At 44.9% G+C, this 21,104-nt stretch overlaps 1 protein-coding gene across 1 annotated transcript; it reads left to right on the top strand.

Annotated features, from left to right (window-relative positions):
* Positions 1–63: 63 nt before the first annotated feature.
* ADO (2-aminoethanethiol dioxygenase) lies at positions 64–3,984 on the top strand. Its single transcript, XM_069611195.1, has one exon. The coding sequence runs from the start codon at positions 143–145 to the stop codon at positions 1,055–1,057; it is 915 nt and encodes a 304-aa protein (XP_069467296.1). The 5' UTR covers positions 64–142; the 3' UTR covers positions 1,058–3,984.
* The last annotated feature ends 17,120 nt before the right edge of the window (positions 3,985–21,104 follow it).

The raw sequence follows: 21,104 nt of genomic DNA, 5'->3' as shown, positions 1-21,104 counted from the left end.
AATAATGAGCATTTTGTAAAATATCTGAAGAAATATACGTCTGTAAAAGTCGCTTGAGAAAGCAGTGGCACGTTTTCTTCTGAGTGAAGACCTTAAAGAAACTACACATCCCAGGGCGCCAAGGAAGCCGTTTGCAACGCGCATGCGGGCGAAGTGGCGTCTACTACGTTGGTGGGCAATTAGCGTGAATGGATCGGTTGCGGGCTACGGCTCTGGCCGTGTCCGCTACTTGATGAGTGCCGAGCCGCGTACCGCTCACGCCAGAGGCCCTACACAGAGGCGGCGTAGGAGAATGCCGCGGGATAACATGGCCTCCCTTATCCAGAAGATAGCACGCCAGGCGCGGCTCACCTTCCATAACTCCTCTGCGTCGGCTCCCGCTGTCGGCGCCAAGAGCTTCACCGACAACTTGAACCAGCTGAAGAATCTTGTAAATCAATTGCGAACAGAGGACCTGCAAATTGCTCCCCGCAGCGCGCAGTCGGCGGTACCGCAGAGCCCGCCGGTCACTTACATGCATATCTGCGAGACGGAGAGTTTCAGCATGGGCGTCTTCTTGCTACAGAGCGGCCAGGCGTGTATCCCGCTGCACGACCACCCGGGTATGCACGGTATGCTCAAGGTGCTCTACGGGACGCTCAGCATTCGCGGCTTCGACAGGCTGCAAGAGTCCGCCGGTGGCTGCGCGTCGCCCCCGCCCTTCAGCCCGCCTGTGCTGCCCTTCCAGCGGGGCTCGCTGCGCCGCGCCCTGAGACGTACAGCAAGTCACTTTGGCCCGGCTAGCCCGCCATGTTTACTGAGCCCGCACAGAGACAACCTTCATCAGATCTCCGCGTTGGACGGGCCCGCCGCTTTCCTAGACATCCTGGCGCCGCCCTACGACTCGGACGACGGACGAGACTGCCACTACTACCAGCTGCTGCAGCCGGCGGCGGAGTCGCAGGATCAGGCCGGCAAAGAGGAGGAGAACCGAGAGGTATGGCTCCTGGAGATCCCGCAGCCGGCTGACTTCTGGTGCGGGGGAGAGCCATACCCAGGACCCAAGGTGACTCTCTGAGAGTACTCTTTAATTATAGCCATGGGAACCCTCCCCAGAGGACTGTGGCAGCAAAGCCCCTTGCTACTGGAATACCCTGTACACTGAAGTAACTGTACACGGGAATACCCTGTACACTGAAGTAACTGTACACGGGAATACCCTGTACACTGAAGTAACTGTACACGTAGACCTCACTAAGCTCACAGAACCTCGAGAGGGGTCCCACCTGGCCACCACTGCCAACTCTGAGACCACAGGACCGACCAGCCCAACTCATCCTCCAGTGCCGCCTTTTTAAAACCAGAACTGTCAGCCCTTCTAAGACAGTAATCGGTTAATATCGTATAACCTCATGACGTGACCAACGCACTTAGACACAAGTCGACCTCGCCATCGGCTGTTTATTTTTTTTGTTGCTTCGAGCGATTCGACTTCAGACCGAACATGTTGTTCGCTTCTATTTTCTTAGCTCGAGTTAAAATTGCAGTGTAATAAAGCATTCGCGCTACTGTTATGTCCTTTTCTGGATGCCCCCTTATAAAATAGAAGTAAGTTCTCTTCAGCCAAACCTAGCCTCCAGCTGAAATAACATATTGGTGCCTTGTGTAAATTAATCTGCCCTTGATGTACAAGATTTGCCTCTGGTTATTTTCCTTGATGGGTTCGTGGTTGAGCCATCAGTCCGTTACAACCAGCATGACAATGTTGCATGACTGCAGTAGACTGACGTTTCTGAGTTCAGTTTTAAGTCCAGACTATTTTGGTTTATGTTTCGTGTTGGAAATTTAGGAATTTGTATTTGCAGACAATGGGTTCTCAAACATAAATGTGCTCAAATGCATGATCGTGGTGCAGAACTGCATGCCATTTCTAATTAGCTGAACGAAGTGTAATTGTACTCCTCCCACCCCTCCCTCCCAATCAACAACTGTTGGTCACTATTCGTACACTAAACCTGTACTTCCCATTGGTAGTGTATGTAACTCCTACTTTTGCTAATTGGCCTATGGCACTGGAACCTGTATGTGGTGGCTATCAGATGTATGTTTGGCTCCTGTCCACAAGTTTGTTGCATGTGTATCCTTTGGCATTGAATCTGACGCAAGGGAATGGTGGTTGTGATTTACCTACAATACTTCCCTAGGGCCAGGTTAGGTAAATTGCCCGTGTGAAAAAAAAGTTGCAAGTTAATTTAGCTCTGACTTTAGGAAGATAAGAAAACGGTTTTTGCCCCCAAAACAACTTGTCTAATTTGTATACTGTCCGTTTTTTAATTAATATACTACTGTTTCACATGAGAAGCGTGAGCACACTTATTTTTGTTACGCAGAATACAGGGTACACAAAATGTTTGCTTTGCTTTTGTCCTAGCACATAAGTTTTGAATATTATAGATTGGGTCAAAACCTGTTTCCTCCATTCTGTATTGTCTAAGCAGCAGAACTGGATCAATGTGCATTTGCTCAATTTTTGTATGTACAAATATGTGTTAATTGGACCCCTGCCCCTTTGCCACTTAAGCACACATGTCTTTCCTATCGGTCTTCCCAAAGTTAAAATGGTTTTATATTCAGTATTCCTGCCTTTTGCAGCCAACCTAATCTCAGAGCAGGATAACTTGTCCACCCGGCTGTGTATCATGGGTACTAATTTAGCATTTCTGGGTATTACAGCGGCACAAAATGGTCTCTGCTGAAGATCTCATTGCAGTAGTTTCTAGCAGCTACTTAAAACTTCAAGGAGCAAATGGTTTTCAGACATCTGATTAAGCATAATTGTGGGATGATTCCGTAGAAAGTGTGTAAAACCATGAGCCAATATTGGCAAATGGCGAAGGGTACCTTGTTAACAATACTAGTGCTATCACTTTAGTTCTGTCAGTTCCTGGCTTGATTGTTTACCCCAACAAAAACGTTATATGGATCTACTCCTTTCCTTGGGGACCTACTCGAGCCTGTAATCTGCAAAAATACAAATCTACGGCGAGTAGACACCCACCTTAAAGATCATTGGGATTCAGTGCACTCCTGCTTAGAAACAAACGCCTGTTCCGTTGAATAACGATTATAAATCATCCAATTAATCTTCTCCACGCTGCTTTAATCTTCTCCACGCTGCTTTAATCACAAGCAAACAAAACAATTCACGTTAGCATGTTAAAAAAGCTTGCTGCTTTCATATAAAAAGCAACAAAGGGAATAGTATAATTTTGTGCAACACATTACAATACATAACCTATCCTTCACAAACTCTGATGTAATATCTTGGAAAGACTTCTTGCTTCCAATCATGCTTTATTTCTGGGAGTCTGTCGAAATCCGTTCAAAGCAGCCGGAGTAAATGGCTGGTTGGACACCGGGTTGACGAATACTGATAAGGACCTGGCCCTACCTACGGATGTGCCACAGCATTCAAAACGCAGGTAGTGGATGTATAGGATCCACCACTAATGAGGGGATTTACTATGTTTATAGAGACACCTGACAAAGTGAAGAGACTCGGGTGTTGCAGCACAACGGGTGGTGGGAGCTTTGTAAAAGACCGGGCCCATGGAGCCCTGGCGAAGGCTGTTGAGACATCAATGGACGTGTAGTTTGCTCTTGTACAAACCCACAGAAGGCAGAGTGTCGACATGAACATTTTGATGGATGGCATTTAAAGCCATTGGGGTATGTGACAGTTGCTTCTGTGTGTTTGTAATAAACAACTGAGGGCTATTCATGTGGAGGAGTCTATAGGTGGAAGAGTCAATGATTGACCAGACATATAGTATAATTGTTAAGTCTTTGCCAGATATTACGTCCAAGTTTGTGAAGGATAGGTGGTGGTAATATTCTGCACAAAACTATACCCCCTTTTTTTGCACTTAATATGAGAGCGACAAAATTTAACATGTTTGGAAGAATTGTCTGTTTTTGTTCGTGATTAAAGTGATGTTGAGCATATGTTAATATTGTTTGTATTAAATGAATGGAACATGTGTTTGTGTATCTGGAGTTCACTAAATGCGAAGGCTCATTAAAACACTTTTGATCGGGTGGGACTGCCTAATCTCATTAGATGTGTATTGATTTTTACTCATCCTCTGTAGGGGTAGATCTGGCAAATGTGTTAATAGGGCTGTCAATAGAACATATATTTGCAATGGGTTGGGCCTAGGCTTATTAACATTTTGCAACCTATTGTTACTACGCCCACCTCCGCCACTCCTGTTTTGCCACTTCTGTTTTACCTATCTTCTGTTGGCACCTCAGGAACAGTTTCCAGATAGCTTTTGAAATGGCTGAGTTTTTACAGGGATTTGGGGTCTTCATTGCCGTGGTCGACTTAAGTGATTCTATTCCAAGGCAAAGTCTTGCCAGTCTGCTATGGCTCTTACAGTGAACAAAAGTATTTGAAATATGTGGACATACGATTGTTTGCATGCACTGAAAAAAAACATGGTTTTACCCTGGTTAAATTCAGCAGTAGTACTTGAAGATGATGCATTTTTAAATATGTGACGTTCAAGAACAGTTTTGTAAACCAAGTTAGCTGTTGGAATCAATAAGGTCCTGTCCCTACTGAGAGTAACGGACTATAACAATACGTCATTTACTTCTGGTAACTTTCTTTTGAGTTGGCCCCTATATGACTGCCACTTGGGTATCTTATTCTATGTTGGGGCCTCCATTAGCTCAATTTTCTGCCAAAGCTTAATCTGATTTGAATACAGTGGAAACCTCATCCCATCGTCTGCCACGGGAAACGAGCTAGAGTATTTTTTAAATTCTATTTGTTTACCCTGGCTCACCTTATGTTGCTCTATATACAGGATTTTATGTTTAATACCATGTTTCTGTGTGGTATGATAAGGTCATACTGTAGGTTGAACTAGTATATATTGCCTGCTGCTGAGGATTTATCCTTTTTTGAGCCTCCGCGATCGCTCAATCTCTGGCGCTTGTGTCCTTTCCAGCTCCAATTCTGCACATGCACCCAGCCTCCCAACGCCCCTGTACTCGCAGTTTAAGGTATGTTTTTCTTGGATTTAGCATGGAAAAATAAATTTGCTTATTTACATACTGATCTTTATTCTCCATATGTGATGCAGCAGCATACATCAAGCTATGAAGTTCGGGACGGGTATCGAGTGCCAAACCTTGCCTGATATAGGGTTTCAACTGTCTAGAAAAGCAATACTTGAATGTCATTGTCCTTGATGTATCACCTGGGAATATAAGTATTTGCCAGATCATGCCATGCTTTGAACTTGAAATCTATACCTGATGCTCTTTGCTATTCTGCACCACTGGGATGAGAGGAACTACCCATTACAAAATGCCATGCTGTGGGTACCCTAATGTAAGTAGTTTTGTGTGTTGTAAAAACAACACATCAGCGAATGCTTTGGAGTGCATTGAGACTGAAAGCATTAAAACATGTGTGTACCCTCGGTGGACGTTTGGCGAGTAACAGCCTTCTTGCTATATTCGCTCTTTCGCTCGGCCCACTCTGGTGTGGTACACATCAAACACAGTGGTTGCTTGACTACCATCCTGTACAATACAATGCCCAAATGGAATTTGTTGACATCGTGTTTCGGCTCAGTGGCTCCTATCTATTACAGGAGAGCCTATCGGAGCTTCCCAGGATAGGGTACCCCCCTCTTTCATGGGTAGCTTCGTGTCTTCATTAAAACAAACTCCTAAGGACTTATTAGTGACACCATTGTTGGAGCTTTCCATTTGTAACAGACACTCAAACACTTGGTAGCACACCTCTCATTGCAGGTGTGCATAACTTGTTCCGCATTTGTAACTCTCTGCCTAAGTCCTCTCTCCTTATTTTTCCTCAGAAAGGTGGGGCTTAAGTGGTGCAAAGAACAGTCAAGAATTCGAGGCTAACAGAACTATATTAAACAGTTAAAGCACCCCTACCATTTGTCTGACCCTATGGTGCTGATCTCGTGTTATCGCTGAGTTTGTAGTCTGTTGGGGTCGGTTGTAGTTAGGGATGTAACGGTATTACGGTATACCGTTAAAGATACCGTGAACCACTTAATTGAACAATAATAACCGTCACATTGTTTATACCGGTATACCGTTAAGTGTGCTTTTCAATCTGATTTGGAAAGGCTGCAGTAAGAAAGTGCTGCGCAGTCTTGGTCTTGCACTGTTGGATGTGCCGTCTGCCAAGTAGTTTCAGTTGGAGCAGTTTTTAATGCCATTCCATAAACCACACGTGCCTGACACAAAATCAATATGTTAGCAATAGGAAGAATAAATACAGTGCCAAGAAGGAAAAGTTTACTTTGGGTTGGCGGTTTGGAGTTTATATATTTATAATGGATAATGTTTTCTAAACGTATGACAATGGGGGATTTCCCTGGTTCCATCATTGAATTTACATATAATAAGTCAGTGTGAAATGTACTCATCTCTGTGGGTATTCTCTGCTGCCATGCCAAAGTGTAACATGTCCGTGATTACTGAACACCTTTTGGCCCGCAAGTAAACTGAAGGCTGTAATGTAAAGAGTGTGCGTGTATGCGCACAAGCGTATACTACCATCAGACTCCATTGATCTTTGGCATGCAGGTTATCAAGATAGCAACATGTTCATCTTCACCAGTAGCCAGTGGGGGGGCTAAAAGCCAAAATGACCACTTAAGAAAAGCTATTCAGATTGCTTTGCCAGTCGCAGCAGGGCTCCCCTCTGCCTCTCCTCTCCACGCGTGTGTTTGTGTTTGGTGGAAGCAAGTGGTGGCATTTCAGTGGAAAGTATGTTGAAAAGCCCAATTCTGGCCCTGGGTGCCTGGTTTTGTTTGTGATGATAAATCTGACAATTTATGACCTTTTTAGAAAATACTTGTTAAGATTAGTTAACTCCACCTGCTATACCGCGATAACCATGATATACCGTCATTTGGCAAGAAGGTTATTGTACCGTCATAAAACTAATACCGTGACACCCCTAGTTGTAGTGTGTATATCTTATTGAAGGTGGCATGATTCTGGAAGTGGTTTGGAAAACAACTTCCTTTCTTGTCCAATCTGGGTCTGAGGTAATGATGCATGAGTTCCTGTCTCTGGTTGTTCGAAAACGGGGTACGGGAATTGAACATTACCTGCAGCTCTTTGGATGTTCTGTTGTGTTAATGGGAGGGCAGTTGGCAGGATGTCAAGTAAGGTTTGCTAAGGTAGCGTTATTAGTGCTATTGAGTGAGGTACTGCACAATGGAAAACCTTTGGCACAGTTCAAGTTTTCAAATTTGCTTCAACAAAGCAAATTGGATGGGCAGCTAGTGTTACTTGCTTCTTGGCGGTAAGACCTGGTGTGCACTGCATATTTATAGAATTGAGGTGACGAGTGACCTTTTGATGAATGGTTAGTCACTTTCAACATTTTTTGCTGCCATGCATGTAGTCACTGTTCCCTGCTAGCACAGTAATGCTGTGGTTTGTGGATAGTTGCTACTGTATGGTCCGTTTGGCTGCATTGATGTCCCCTCATGTAAGGATCAGTGGCTTGGCTATCTGTGAGATGTTCGGGAGCAGTTGGAAGGAAGACATCAGCTGATTGACTACACGTTTGTGGACCCCTGAGTTTGTACCCTGCCATAGCATGACCTGACATAGCCTAACAAGGTATAACATAGCATCCCAATACTACTACAGGCCTATGTACACTGTTTCCACAGGCTCTACCAAAGTCAACTTGACTTAAAGTGGTACATTTCACACAGCATGCTTCAAGGTTCAGGAAACTGCAACAGTGTGGGAGAAGACTGGTGGGTGTCAACTTGGCATCTCCCGAATTAGCCTAATTTCAGTGCTAGGGATATTTGAAAAGGGAGCCTATTTTTGATTGTTTGCAACTGCTTGAAAGGCCAGGCCTGGCGTAGAGGCGCACATGTGTTCATTTCAAGGCTCTAATAATGTGTGGGAATCCTGTTTTTCTAGTGCTTCCTATATATGGCTGTCTTTTCAAGCCTAATGTGAACCGCTGCAGGCGTTCCAAGGCTAATTTAGCAGAGCATAAAGGTAAGGCGTGAACGGTTGCATCACAGATGGCCTCGAGGACTGCATCTCTCTGGCGTCGAACTTGGCTACAAGGATCAAGTTAGTCTCTGCATAGTCCACAACGATTTCTGGGGTTGAGCCCGTACGATCTATAACGTTCTCTTACTAAATACTCTAGAGCCCTCCGCTCAGCCGTTTTTACAAAAAGAGATTTGGGGGTAGATCCTTATCCTCTGCAGGTGCCTCCCTCTGGAACAGCCTCTCTGCCTTGAGCTGAACCTCCTTAAGTTCTGGAAATTCCTCAATACCTTCTTTCATTCTCCCTCTCTCCCCTGCTAACCACCACCTCTCTCCTTTCTCTTCCCCGACCTACTCAGTTTGCATCACCTGGTGTGCCCCCAGAGCTTCACAGGTCCCAGGCTCCCTGCCAGTCCTGCACTTGCCTCCGGATGCCACACTCTGCTTGGCACTACTGCACTTAGAATGTGTTCCTTGAGAGGGGCAACCACTCTGCACTAACGCAGGCCCCTGCTGGACTGGGTGCACTTGTTCCCCTCCCTCGCGCTTCCTTCTGCGTACTTACACATCCTAGTACAGTTGTTGATTGTTCTGCATGTCTCTTCCCCCCAACCTCCCTGTTCCCTCACTTCTTTGTCATGCGCTTAGTAGATATGCCTCTGGCCTAGTATGCTAGTTATTGTTAGATAATTCGGAATCTTGAAGGCATAAGAATGACAATTGTATTCCCTTGTTTCCTTCCTGCTTTGAAGCATTTCACTTATGTATAACCGCTTTACAAATACAAGAACTCACCAACTCTTGACTACAGTTCAAGGGTTTTTATTTTCAAATGGCCTCTCCTTTCTAGTACAGGATGTTACAGCCCTAACCTAGGTGTCCCTCTAACCCCCTACTATCTTAAAGTGCTATCAGGCTGGTCTAAAGTCAAATGCTGTACCCGTCTTTCCTCCTGGGAACAAGATCTCTGGGATGGTAAAATGATATGTATTGGTGTTTTCAGACATTTGGGTCCTATGTGGTCTATACCTCTCTCACCCACTCAACCCTTGCCCCTGGTGCTCTATTATGCTTTTCCCTTTCTACTACCAATCCCACTGTCAAACCCCTTTCTTGTTCTACCTCCTACCAATTTTCCCCTAGCTCCTGCCACTCTCCAATCTTGCTGTTTACTACACCTAAACCTCTGTCACACTCTTCTGCAATCACCTCATTCGCTCCCCACAGGGCTCTCATTGTCTACTAGCTCACTTGCTTTCGCAAGATTTTATGAAAGGTGTGCACAATTTGCATGGTTCTCTACCTTGCAGGTGAGTATGGTTGACATTTTTATCTTTCTGTAAAAATAGTAAAATGCAAATATGTTTCAATGTTCATGACTGCCCTTTAGGTAGCAGCATTGCACCAAATATGAAGTATGGCTATGGAGATGTGAACCATTTTACAGCCAGTCCATTTTGAAGCGCTGTTTCCAAGAGCCATCATGACTGTCTTGGCCTGTCTGGACATGCCGACTGCCTCTCCACCATGCCCTAGTGAGTATCTGTGGGTAGCGTCCACATCCGTGCTCCAAGTGGATGAAAATGATGCCTGTACCTCCATCCTAACATCACAAGGTAGCCACCATTATAAAAATAATGCTGCCTACTGTTTGCTATTGCAACCCTATCAATACTGCAAGTTGTAGTTTTTGCTATAAACACCTGCCCCCCCACACCCATGCACTTCCACCCTTCCTTTTCGTTTGATTCTGCTATTATCTGTGAGCGCACAGACTCATGGCGGCAAATGCCTTCCTCTGCATCGTGCCCTGCGATCACTAGCTTTCAGGGCTTGGAGGCCCCGGAACCCTTCAAGCACTAATCTGACTAGACATGTTACTAAACCTACCTCTTCATTCCTGCACTAATGTACATCAGCACTCCCTGCCCCTTCAGCCCCAACCACTGGCCCACACCTAATACTGCTGCTGAGGACTGCAGCATTGATGCTGCACTAATCTGGAATCCAGAGCACAGCACCCATTGCTTTGCCTAGACGGACCAGCACCTTGATAGTAGCGCTAGCACAGACCCCTTAGCCTCTTCCCTCCCACAAGACACCTCAACTAGAAATTCCTGTCTGGGTGACTGCACTGCCCTCCTATCAAAACCTGGCCTAAAGCAACTGGCACTCCCTTTACTTTAATCGTTTAGAACGTGCACCAAGGACCCTGAGGCTTAAGGGCGCACAAAACGCATTCAATATGTGACAAAAACAGGACAAAATGCATACATTTGAAAGCTAGTCTAGAAGACTCAGATCAGAAACAGTGGATGAGGGGAGCCTTGCCACTAACAAACACTCGCCTAGGTGACTGCATAGTCAATACCCTAGGAGCCAGATCTAAATCACTAGAATTGCCCAAAACAACCCCTCCAGTCCTCTCAACCTTCAAAAGATCAGGAATCATACCTCCTCAGACAACAGCAAACTCTTCAATTGCTGGGAAGCAGTCAGTAGTCAAAACCGCTCCCCCCCGACCCCTCAGGTTTCACGATTTTCTGCTGTGACAGATCTAATGCCAGTGGTGTAGGAGTAGGACTCATAGCAAGACTCCTGAGACATTTGAGTCTGTGACTCTACTCTCTTGGACAATTGTGATATCCTGTCAATCAAACTGACCCTCTCAGACTCAACACCATCTACCCCCCCCAGGCCCAGCACCCTCCTTCGAAGAGAACCTCTTACTCACTCTGGGGGTATCGGGTAATAAAATCGCAGCAAAAATGTTGCTGGTTTAAAAAATTTGCGGCAAAAATGCTGTGGTTTGACATGGTAAAGGTGTACCCCGTTATACCATTTAAGGGGACTGGGGGTTTCCCCTGCTCCCTTTAAATGGTATAATGGGTCAGGGGGTGTCCCCTGCATCCTTTACATGATTGTAGCGACAAAACCACTGCATTTTTGCCACAACATTTTGTATTCACAGCCATTTTTGCTGTGATTTTTAAGACATGGAACCACTCTGGTTACGAATATTAAATCTACCTTCAAAATGATTCTTTTGGGAGATTTCAACTTGGGATACAACAACCCTTACTGATCTAGCTGCATCCTCATTGGTCAGTTAATTGACTTCACTAGGTTTTACAACAAATGTACCTCCCCTATGCACAATAAATGATGCATGCTTGGCTGTATTGCTGCCCTAAACTGCCAGGTCAACATCCTTACACTACCCGTTTCTGTGGCTGGACCTTAACTTTGTGCACTTAACCATCTCTCCTGCAGCTCACTCCACACCTATTGCCATCCCTTTGTCTTCCACCCAGGCTCGCAGATCTAACAAGATCACCAAAGAGTGTATCTCCCCTCTGCTTAATTCTCTCTTACCGGAGCCACCCTTTGCTACAGACCCTAACACACATGTTGACCTGTACCACAGGACTTTGACGGAGGCATTTTACCCTATTGCTCCGCTCAAACCCTCTGCACACAGGAACTCATGATTCACCCCCGAACTGCAAACATTATGCCCAAAAAAATCACCATCAGAAGCTAAGAAACAGTCTATCTTGTGGTCAAACATTATATATATAAAAAAAAAAAACTTTAACGCTAGTGAGCTGTTCATCATCCTAAGGGAATTGAAACCCCCATTCACCATTTTGAAAGATGACTGGTGCACCAATGTTCTGGATGCCATAATATCCAAAATTAAAATCGTACACAGAAAGATTGATACTAAGTAAACTTTGCTTAAACTCGCACCATCGTTCACAATAGTTAGTACTACCCCTCCACTCCACTGCCCAAAATATCTACCAATGTTCCACTTCACTGATGTCTTGGAAGCTGATGTTAAATGTTTTTTATTTTATTTTATTAAAGGCTTAAACCTTCTTTGTAAAAACAACATATGCCCTGCAAGCCTAATCAAAGATTGTGCTGAGATCTTCATTGCATCCTTCACCACTGGCATTGTCACCACTATCATTAAATAATCCTGGGTTCTGTCACTCATCAAAACGTGTCTCATTCAACCTAAAAATCAAATGGGAGGCTCCAGCTTCCCTACCATTGCTGCCAAACGTTGGAACCTGCACTCTCCTTCCATGAGAGCTGAGAATTCCTACAGGGCCTTTTGCAAAAATCTCTAAAAACGCTTCTGTTCACCTAACTGATCGCTGTCTAATGCCTGACTCAACAAATGGACAATGGCATCCCTTGCAAAAGAGGAATTGGCCAAAAGACAGAGCTTTAATGACCGAATGGGAGATTTGGCAGAATTTTGGCCGTTAGAAAATACCGAACGGCTGAAAAGTTCAACCAAATCCCCCATTCGGTGTCAGGGGTGTCCCCTGCACCCTTGCTCACTATATTGTGAGTGGGGTTGCAGGGTTGTCCCCAGCAGCCGATCCAAAAAAAAAGACCAAGGAAAGGACCCTGTGGTGCTGGTTTCCGATCACGGAAGTGAAAGGGAACAGGCATCGCAGTTCGGCAGCAAGGTAAGTAGGGCTATGAGGGTGTGGCCGGTTGCTATGTCGCAAATGTTCAGGGGAGAAAAGACAGAAGGTTAATTTGAAAAAATTACCTTCAGCCTTTTCTCCCTCGAACATTTCCATCTCTGGCTTTGAACCCCAACCTGCAAAAGACACTGGCACTCTTTCTCTGGAATGTACAACTTTGATATCTTATGTATTATGTCTGATGTGTAACTGGTATTGTAACAGTCCCTTGATGCCTTTGGGCTGTAGGAGAGATACTGGAGATGTAGGGATACTGTATGTGAGCGGCAGTAAGTGAGCCATGACATTATATTCAGAAGAGGCAGTAAACAGAATACAAATAGCTGGTATACATTACAAATGGAAATGCACATTCTTGTGGTAAGCATGTTTTAAAATGATCCACTTCAGGGTGACTTGGTTATCTGTCCAGTTTGCACTATCTACATATTAACCCAAACTAACCAATTAACACCCTTTCCCATTAATTGGTCATTTTATCTTTAGCAAAGCAGTGCCAAAGGGTTCAGATGACATGTCAAAAGTAAGTTGTTTTTTACAGTGGAGTTAAAACGTGCAGGGACAATTTGCTGGCTGGGATTCCATTGCACAAACTGGAAGGAAAATATACACTCTGGAGAAAGCGCTAATGTATCCAGAGGAAATAATTGTTACAATCTTTTCATAAAGCTATGCTTCCAGCGAAACCAAATAGGGTGATGATGCACGTCACATTAGAGGCAGGTTTTTAGTAAGATTGACAGGGATGGCATATAAATTCAAGAGATAGAAGGGGTGTGGAGAGTTCAGCTGATAGACAAGCAAGTGACTGGCCAGAATCGTGTAGTGCAGAGAGGCAAGATTTTCCAGGCAGCAGACGGAGAAGACGGGCTGTAGTTGGAGGGAGGTTGCGTGCTTTTATTTGGATTGCCTGGGTGCGGGAGTCGTGATTCTGCTGCTGGCTGGCAGGACAGCAGAGAAGAGTTGCCCTTGATAGCAGCACAGACATCTCGCTCATACTTAGTGTATCGGTTAAATTAGGTGCACGTGAGCGAATGTATTCTCAGAAAGCCCGGGGAGGTTTTGTGGAATTATGTAAAAGAATTCAGCACCTTTCAGATGTTATGCAGAGAAATAAATAAAAATGTTGTACTAAGTGTGGTTCTTGCCAAAGAATTCACATCGAAGGTCGAAGTGGGTGAAACACATGTTTTGTTATTGAGCTGAGTTCATGTTGAAATCTTCTTCCTGGCTGCTTATTAGAATGTGTGATATTTAACTGTGCAGGTTTTATTTTAAGAACAAATCTAAAGGCCAGCCTTGTAAAGAATTGGTGGCTTGGTGACAGGAAGCCCTGTAAACATATTTAAGTGTAATAGGCCTGATGATCTGCATAGAGTTGACCCTAAGTAGAATACAGGTGAAAGAGGTGAGCCTTGTCACACCATGTAGGGCATTGCCATAATGCTCTGCCACCATGTAACCACGATAATAAAATGCCACCAAACTAGGTATAGCCCTCTGACAAAATCCCTAACTATTTTGGTGCGTTGGCCTGTGGGAAGGAATTTTAAAGCAGTTACTGGCGGTGGCAGGTGTGTTTAGCACAGGAATTTGGTGCACTTAAAAGGGAACTAATTCTATGAGGTGGTAGTGTGGTGCTGCGCGCAGTGTCACTATGTTGCAAATTGAAGCAAATTTGCCCATGGGGTGTGGTCATCAGAAAATGCCGTTTTATGATAAGATTGCATATGTGGGGAGGTGCAAAAAGAATCATTGCAATGACATTTCTGAAGATGGCAGCATCGTACCGGTCTGCCTATTAAGGCTTTAGACAAAAATGCAGAGAAAGATTGCATGATAGGGTAATGTGCAAAGCTTTGGTTTCTCTTATATTGGTCTTTAAGACGGCAGGAGAATGATTCTGAAGTGAATAATAAATTACAGATCAGTTTGGAGGAGGCAAGTGAGCAAGTAAAGTGTTTACAATTGCAATTGGAGCAATCTAACACAGAGATGCAGTCTAAATGCAGTGAGTTGGACAAACGGCTATCTCAGAAAAAAAGGCAGTTTGAGGAGAGTGAACAGGAACTGATAAAATGTATTAAAAGGGCCCATTGATGTAACCAGGCAAGACAACGAACTTCATGCTATAGAGCAAGAAATGGGTATAGTGTTAGAAGAGAATGACGAGAAGGACAGAGAGTTGAATCAGTGCCAAATGCAAATGAATTAAATGCAAGCTGTGATTAATAAGATTAGTGATGAGAATTCGAACCATTGGAGGCAGACCGACTTCATAGAAGGTGCAAAAATTTGGAACATCAAAAATTTAGTTTCATATCTCAAGAAAAAAAACAAGGCACTATGTTTAATGGAGTTGAGATTAGCCCCGCCTGAGCCAGCAGTGTACCTGTGGCTAGATCTGGTTGTTGCCTGTTGGGAGGAATTTGATTCACCCGCCAGTGGTTATCATCAGTCCTACCCACCAGACAGAGAAAAGAAATGAGAGGCCAAATAATGTACCCCAGAATGTGGCAAGTAGCCCCATCAAAATAGTGATCAGAAAAGGAGGCAATTGTTTTTTTATAGAAGACCACTTGGAAACAGTGCATGATATATTTAAAGCTCTTCAGATACCTAGGGAACAGTATAGACAATACGAACAAGAAAACCTGTCATGAGCACACTTTGAAAAAGAGGTTAGACATAATTTCTCACCTTACCAGTCCATGCAAGATGCCAAGAAAGCAGTGTATACCATGACAGCAAAGCCAGATACGTCCCCTCAAGAATTAAAGACCATTTCCTGTTTTGATGTATCTTTTAGCCCTAATTAGGCAGAATTTAAAACTGCATACTTTTATGATCTCCAAAAAGACATTAGATCAGATAATAAGTGAATTTGACTGAGAAAAATCCTTAGCGTGGATTGTTGAACAGGGGACTGAACTATATTAGGTAACCTATTGTCAGAGATGAAGGATCTTGGATGAGGGAAGTAAAATCGAAATCTAAAGATTCCACACCAACGGTAATGGAGATAAAATCTGTAAAAATGCCACTTGAATCAGCCTAATCTCAGGCAGGGAACAACACGACACCTAATCAAAGGGGCATGCCACCCCAAAGCCCTGTATTTCAATCACGTAACTCGAGCAATAGAGAAAATTACATTAGTCATAGATATTTGGGTGACAGACCTAGAGTAGGATATCGGCCAAATTTGTCAAGCATGAATAACAATCAAAATCAAAGGAATGGCCCATACCAGACACTGGGGACACAGAACAGATTTGACCCTAATACCATGGTATATAGCCATCAAGAAAGGCCATATAACATGGCATGTTATGTGGATAGGTTAATTGAAAATGGAAATCAGCATAGGGGACAGTTCCCACCAAATGAAAGACAAAACATGAATGATGTCCCGTGCCAGATCAGTCGACCACAACTAAAGAATGCTCACACTGCGTTCTCTACCTCCTATGGCCCATGAATTCAGAAATTACTCCAATAGAAATCAATCTCCTGAGAGATGCCACAATAGGTCCAATTGGGGTGAGTTTAACGAATACTGGCCCAGGCCGCAAAGAGAGGCATGCAGGGACATGGACCGATTTCAATGTTTGGAGGCCCAAGTTAAAATGTCTGATCAAATGTTACGCTCACCTGCTCTCTGCTGAGACGTTGGGGTACGGTTGGAGCCCTCCCTGGATTTGGCTTCCCTGGATCTTGCTTTATCCCCAGTTGCGGTGGTTTGGTCTGGTGAGGTTGCTGGCAATGCCTTTGGGGAAAGGTAAGAGGCAGTGAGAATGCTGTGACTGAATCGCGATCCCCCTGGAACCCCTTGTGCCCGAATGAGATGCACAAGCGTTTTCCCATAGGCTCTCACCTGTTATTTTGCACAGATGAGCTCTCCGTCCTTCTCTTCAGCAGCGGGGCTATACAGTTACTTCACGGTCCTGTATGCGTATTGGCCCAGACCTGCTGCGAACGATCCTCGTGGGAGGTGAGTGTAGATAACCATGATTATTGTCTGTATGCTTTTGTAAAGTCTTTCCCAATGATTATTGTCCGTATCATTAATAATGTCTTTCTTTTCCCCAATAGGTGTTGAAGATGGCTCAGCTGAGTCGCGTTGCTGACAGTGTACCCACGCGGTGTCAGAAAAGAATGGAGCAACCCCCACTAGAAGTTAAGTAGGGTTTCTAAATAAAACGCAAGGCTTAGGTGTTGCACGGCCTAGCGTTAAATGTTTATGCAGTTTCTAACCTTGTGCTGTCTTTATTTCTTGCAGGGATGGCCTGGCGTTGGAAAGCGGAGAACGGCTATCAGGGGAGCTGTCTGTGGCTGCGAGATGGAAGAACCGCGAGGATGCCCGACGACAAGAAGACTTCTACGTGGATGAAGACTGACAGGTGAGGAAGAGGCGCCCAACAGAAGATGGATTCGAAGACATGTAAGGTGCGCGCTGGAGCTACTGGCGTGAAGCTCATAGTACTTCAAGCAGTGGTATGGCTGACTTCAGGTAAGTTACGTGCTGCAGATGCCGCATCGAGGTTGGATGCACACCAGGCGATGGTATAGCTGGGATCAGGCAGGCACGCCGAAGATGTGAAGCTGGAATCGGGTACGTGCGTGCCAAAGATGTGAAGCTGGAATCAGAAGATGCAGAGCTGGAGACAGGTAAGAGCTTCAGAAGGTGGTAAGCGTTATGCTGCATACAGCAGATTAACGCAAAGCCTCAGCATGCGGGTGGGGCCGGCTTAAATAGTCTGGCCCTAGCCAGTCCCCTTTAGTTCCGCTTTGTATCCCCACCTCACCACTCCCATAGATGATTGCACATGCCTTCCAATGCTTTCTAATGGCCACACACCCCTGGATACATGTGACTTGGATCCAAAGTGTGCAAAGCACTTTCTTATGAGCCTGGCACCAAAGGCGCCAGGACAGGGTCCAATTGGACCCTTTGAAAGGAAGAAATAAGGGCCCTTGGTTAGTGGCCATGACAGCACCCCTTTACCCCCTCAAGGCCCCTCTCATGGGTGTTCTTCCTCCTGGCCCCAGTTTGGAGGGATTGTCTCGATGGAATTGTTTCACTAGTCGTGGAGCATAGACAAACTCGATGGGTTCCTAGGTGCGGTCTTGGGGTCCATAACCCTGCCAATCGATCAAGTAGTATAGTTTTGGTCGTACTACATTGGATTACAGAATGTTCTTAGCTTCATTATCTGGTTCCCCCTCTATGATCGCTGGGGAAACATGGAACACCGGATGAATCCGCACGTTGACTGGTAACTACAATTTCATGGCACCTGGATTAATGATGGTTTTGATGGGGTAGGGTCCAAGAAATCTTGGATGAAAGGTCCGCGGTCCCTTCAATGGAATGTTTTTGGACGCCAACCAAACTTTATCCCCGACTTGATACTGTGGGGCTTCCTTCCTGTGTCTATCTGCAAACCTTTTTTGTTGTTCCTTGGCTCGGTTAAAATTTTCGGTAGCTTCTTTAAGCGACTGGGTGATGGTGTTATGTAAGGAAGTGATTGCAGGCATTTCTAATTCGTCCAGCAGATCAAAGCAGGATGTTCTAGGATGCCGACCATTCATTGTGTATAATGGTGTCTGTCCGATGCTGGTATGAATAGAGTTATTGTAAGTGAATTCCGTTAGCCACAGAATGTTTTTTCCAGGATCCTTCTGTCTGCTGCAACATACATCTCGGGTATTGCTCGAGAGTCTGGTTGGTCCTTTCCGTTTGACCATTGGTTTGGGGGTGGTGACTTGTGGACAACCGTAGGTCGATTTGGGCGATCTTGCAACATCTCTTCCAGAATGCTGAGGCGAATTGCGTTCCTCGGTCCAAAACCAGTACGGATGGAAATCCGTGTAATCTGACAATCTGTTCCAAGAATACCGTGGCCAGAGTACCAGCAGTGGGAAGTCCTTTCAGGGGAATAAAATGTGCCATTTTTGAAAATAGATCCACTACAACCAGGATTGTGTTAAACCCTTCACAGGGTGGTAGATTGGGAAGTCCATAGATAGTGTATGCCATGGTGCTGGAGGTACTGTTAACGGACGCAACAATCCTGCAGGACGTGACTTCTGGGATTTAAGTTGTGCGCAAACTCCGCAGGTTGTAATAAACTGGGTGGGTAACATCCTTTCTCCAGGTGGGCCACCAATAGTTCTTTTGGATCTTGGCTCGAGTCTTTGCTGCTCCTGGATGTCCTTCCATTAATGACTCGTGGTAGCTGGATATTATTTTGTTTTGCATTTCCTTGTCTTGGACATATAGTCTTCCTTGAAAATAGGGTAAGTTGTCTTTGATGGACTACCGATCTCCTTTATTCAACCATTCCTGTTGGTCTGATTGATCCATTTGAGATTGTAGATCAGCCTTCAAGTCTGATTGATCCATTTGAGATTGTAGATCAGCCTTCAAGTCTTCCCAGCAAGCGGTTGTAGTAATCTGAGTCTGAATCTGTACTTCAGAAATAATGGCTACTGGTTCTGATGGAGAAAAGGCGTCTTTGTCCTCTCCCATGCGTGATAAGGCGTCTGCTTTACCGTTTCATACACCTGGTCTGTACGTTATGATGAAATCATATTCGGCAACGAAGAGGGCCCAGCGAAGCGGAAGCGAAGATTGAGCCGTAGCAGTTTTCAAATATTGCAGATTCCTGTGGTCTGTGATAACAGTGACCGTGTGTCTTGCCCCTAAGAGATAGTGTCTCCAGGTCTTTAGGGCTCCTTTAATTGCTAACAATTCTTGTCAGTGATTGCGTAGTTATTTTCTGGTGCTGAGAATTTGCAGGATCAAAATGCTATAGGATGAAACTGCCCAGTCTCTGGATCCCTTTGTGATAGTACCGCCCCTAAGGCTACACTGGAGGCATCTGTTTCCACCACATAAGGCAGGTCAGATCGAGGATGTCTAAGAACATGCGCTGAGGGGAATGCACGTTTCATTTCTTGGAAGGTGTGCTCTTCCTCGGAGGACCAGAAGAATTTTTGGTTCTTTTTTGAGGAGAGAGGTGATTGGGTCGACAATCTGGGAAAAGTTTGGGATAAATAGTCTATAAAAATTAGCGAACCTGAGCACACTTTGCACTCCTTTGGTATTTGTTGGAGATGGACATTGAAGAATGGCATCCACCTTACGTGTGTCCATATGAACTCCTTGTGGGGGTAAGCATGAAGCCCAAAAACATCAGTGACCTGGAAGAAGCATTTTTCCATTTTTTTTGCAAATAGCCAGTGCTGACTGAGTTTTTCAAGGACTGCCCTTACATGACCAACATGATCGTCCTTAGATTTTGAGTAAATTAGGATATAGTTGATGTAAACGAGGACGCAGATGTCCAATAGACTGTGAAGCACATCGTTCATGAAGAACTGGAATGCCGCTGGTGCATTGCATAACCCAAAGGGCATCACCTGATACTCAAAAAGCCCATACTTCGTTCAGAAGGCTGTTTTCTACTCTTCACCCATTTTAACTCTGACGAGGTGATAGGCTCATCGTAGATCCAGTTTGGTGTAGATTCGAGCATTCTTCACTTGATCGAGTAATTCGGGGATGCATGGCAGAGGGTATCTGTTCTTCACAGTGATTTGATTTAATGTCCTATAATCTATGCATGTTCTAAGGTCCCCCTCCTTCTTGGGTACGAAGAAGAGATCCGAGAAGGCAGGAGACTTAGAGGGGCGGATGAATCCATTAGCTAGGTACTGATCTAGGTAAATCCGTAGATGGGTAGCTTGGATGCAAGGAACCTGTGCTCCGAGAATCGGGTCGATCAGGCAGTCATAAGGCCTGTGCAGCGGCAGAGTGTTTGCTTGTACTTTTTGGAACACGTCCTGGTAGTCCAGATACTCAGGGGTGCGGGGGGCGGGTGTAAGGGAGCAGAGAGCCCCAGGATGGGTTTAACTTTGACTTCCGTACTCTTGTGGTAGCAACTCTTGGTACATTCTGGAGGGAAGGTCAGCATTCGGGTTCGCCAGTCAATCCTGGGGTTGTGAGTTTCTAGCCATGGCATTCCTAAGATCATTTGGAACTGAGGTGCCCCAATAAGATCGAAGGAAATGTCTTCCCAATGACCATCCTGACACATCAGCATAACTTTATCGGTATGTTGCGTTACTGGGCCAGACGACAACTGAGAGCCATCCACTGCGGTGACATTTTCTGATTGTTGTTTCTGCTGGAGAGGAAGGCCAATTCGTGCTGCCAGATTCTGATCGATATAGTTTCCAACTATCAATATACGCTTTCAAGGCATGTACCCTTGATGGTTGCTGATGGTGGACTACAAAGATTGGAATGATCAGGTGTGAGGTTTAAACAACTTTCTTCTTTTCACTCGACAAGTGGGCACCTGCCGGGCATTGGAGTGTTCCGGGATCTGATCCTTTTCTTCCATGCTGTTATCCGTTGCACCTACTATTCTCTTGGGAGGTTTTATTGGGCAATCCTGAAGAAAATGTCCTGTCTTGCCGCAGTACAAACAAAGTTGTTTCCTTCTTTCTCTCTCAGCTCTG

The sequence above is a fragment of the Ambystoma mexicanum genome, chromosome 8 (assembly GCF_040938575.1).
Source record: "Ambystoma mexicanum isolate Mex_15411 chromosome 8, UKY_AmexF1_1, whole genome shotgun sequence".
Taxonomy (NCBI): Eukaryota; Metazoa; Chordata; class Amphibia; order Caudata; family Ambystomatidae; genus Ambystoma; species Ambystoma mexicanum.
The sequence above is the reverse complement of the archived record's forward strand: the minus strand, read 5'-3'. Positions and strand labels throughout refer to the sequence as shown.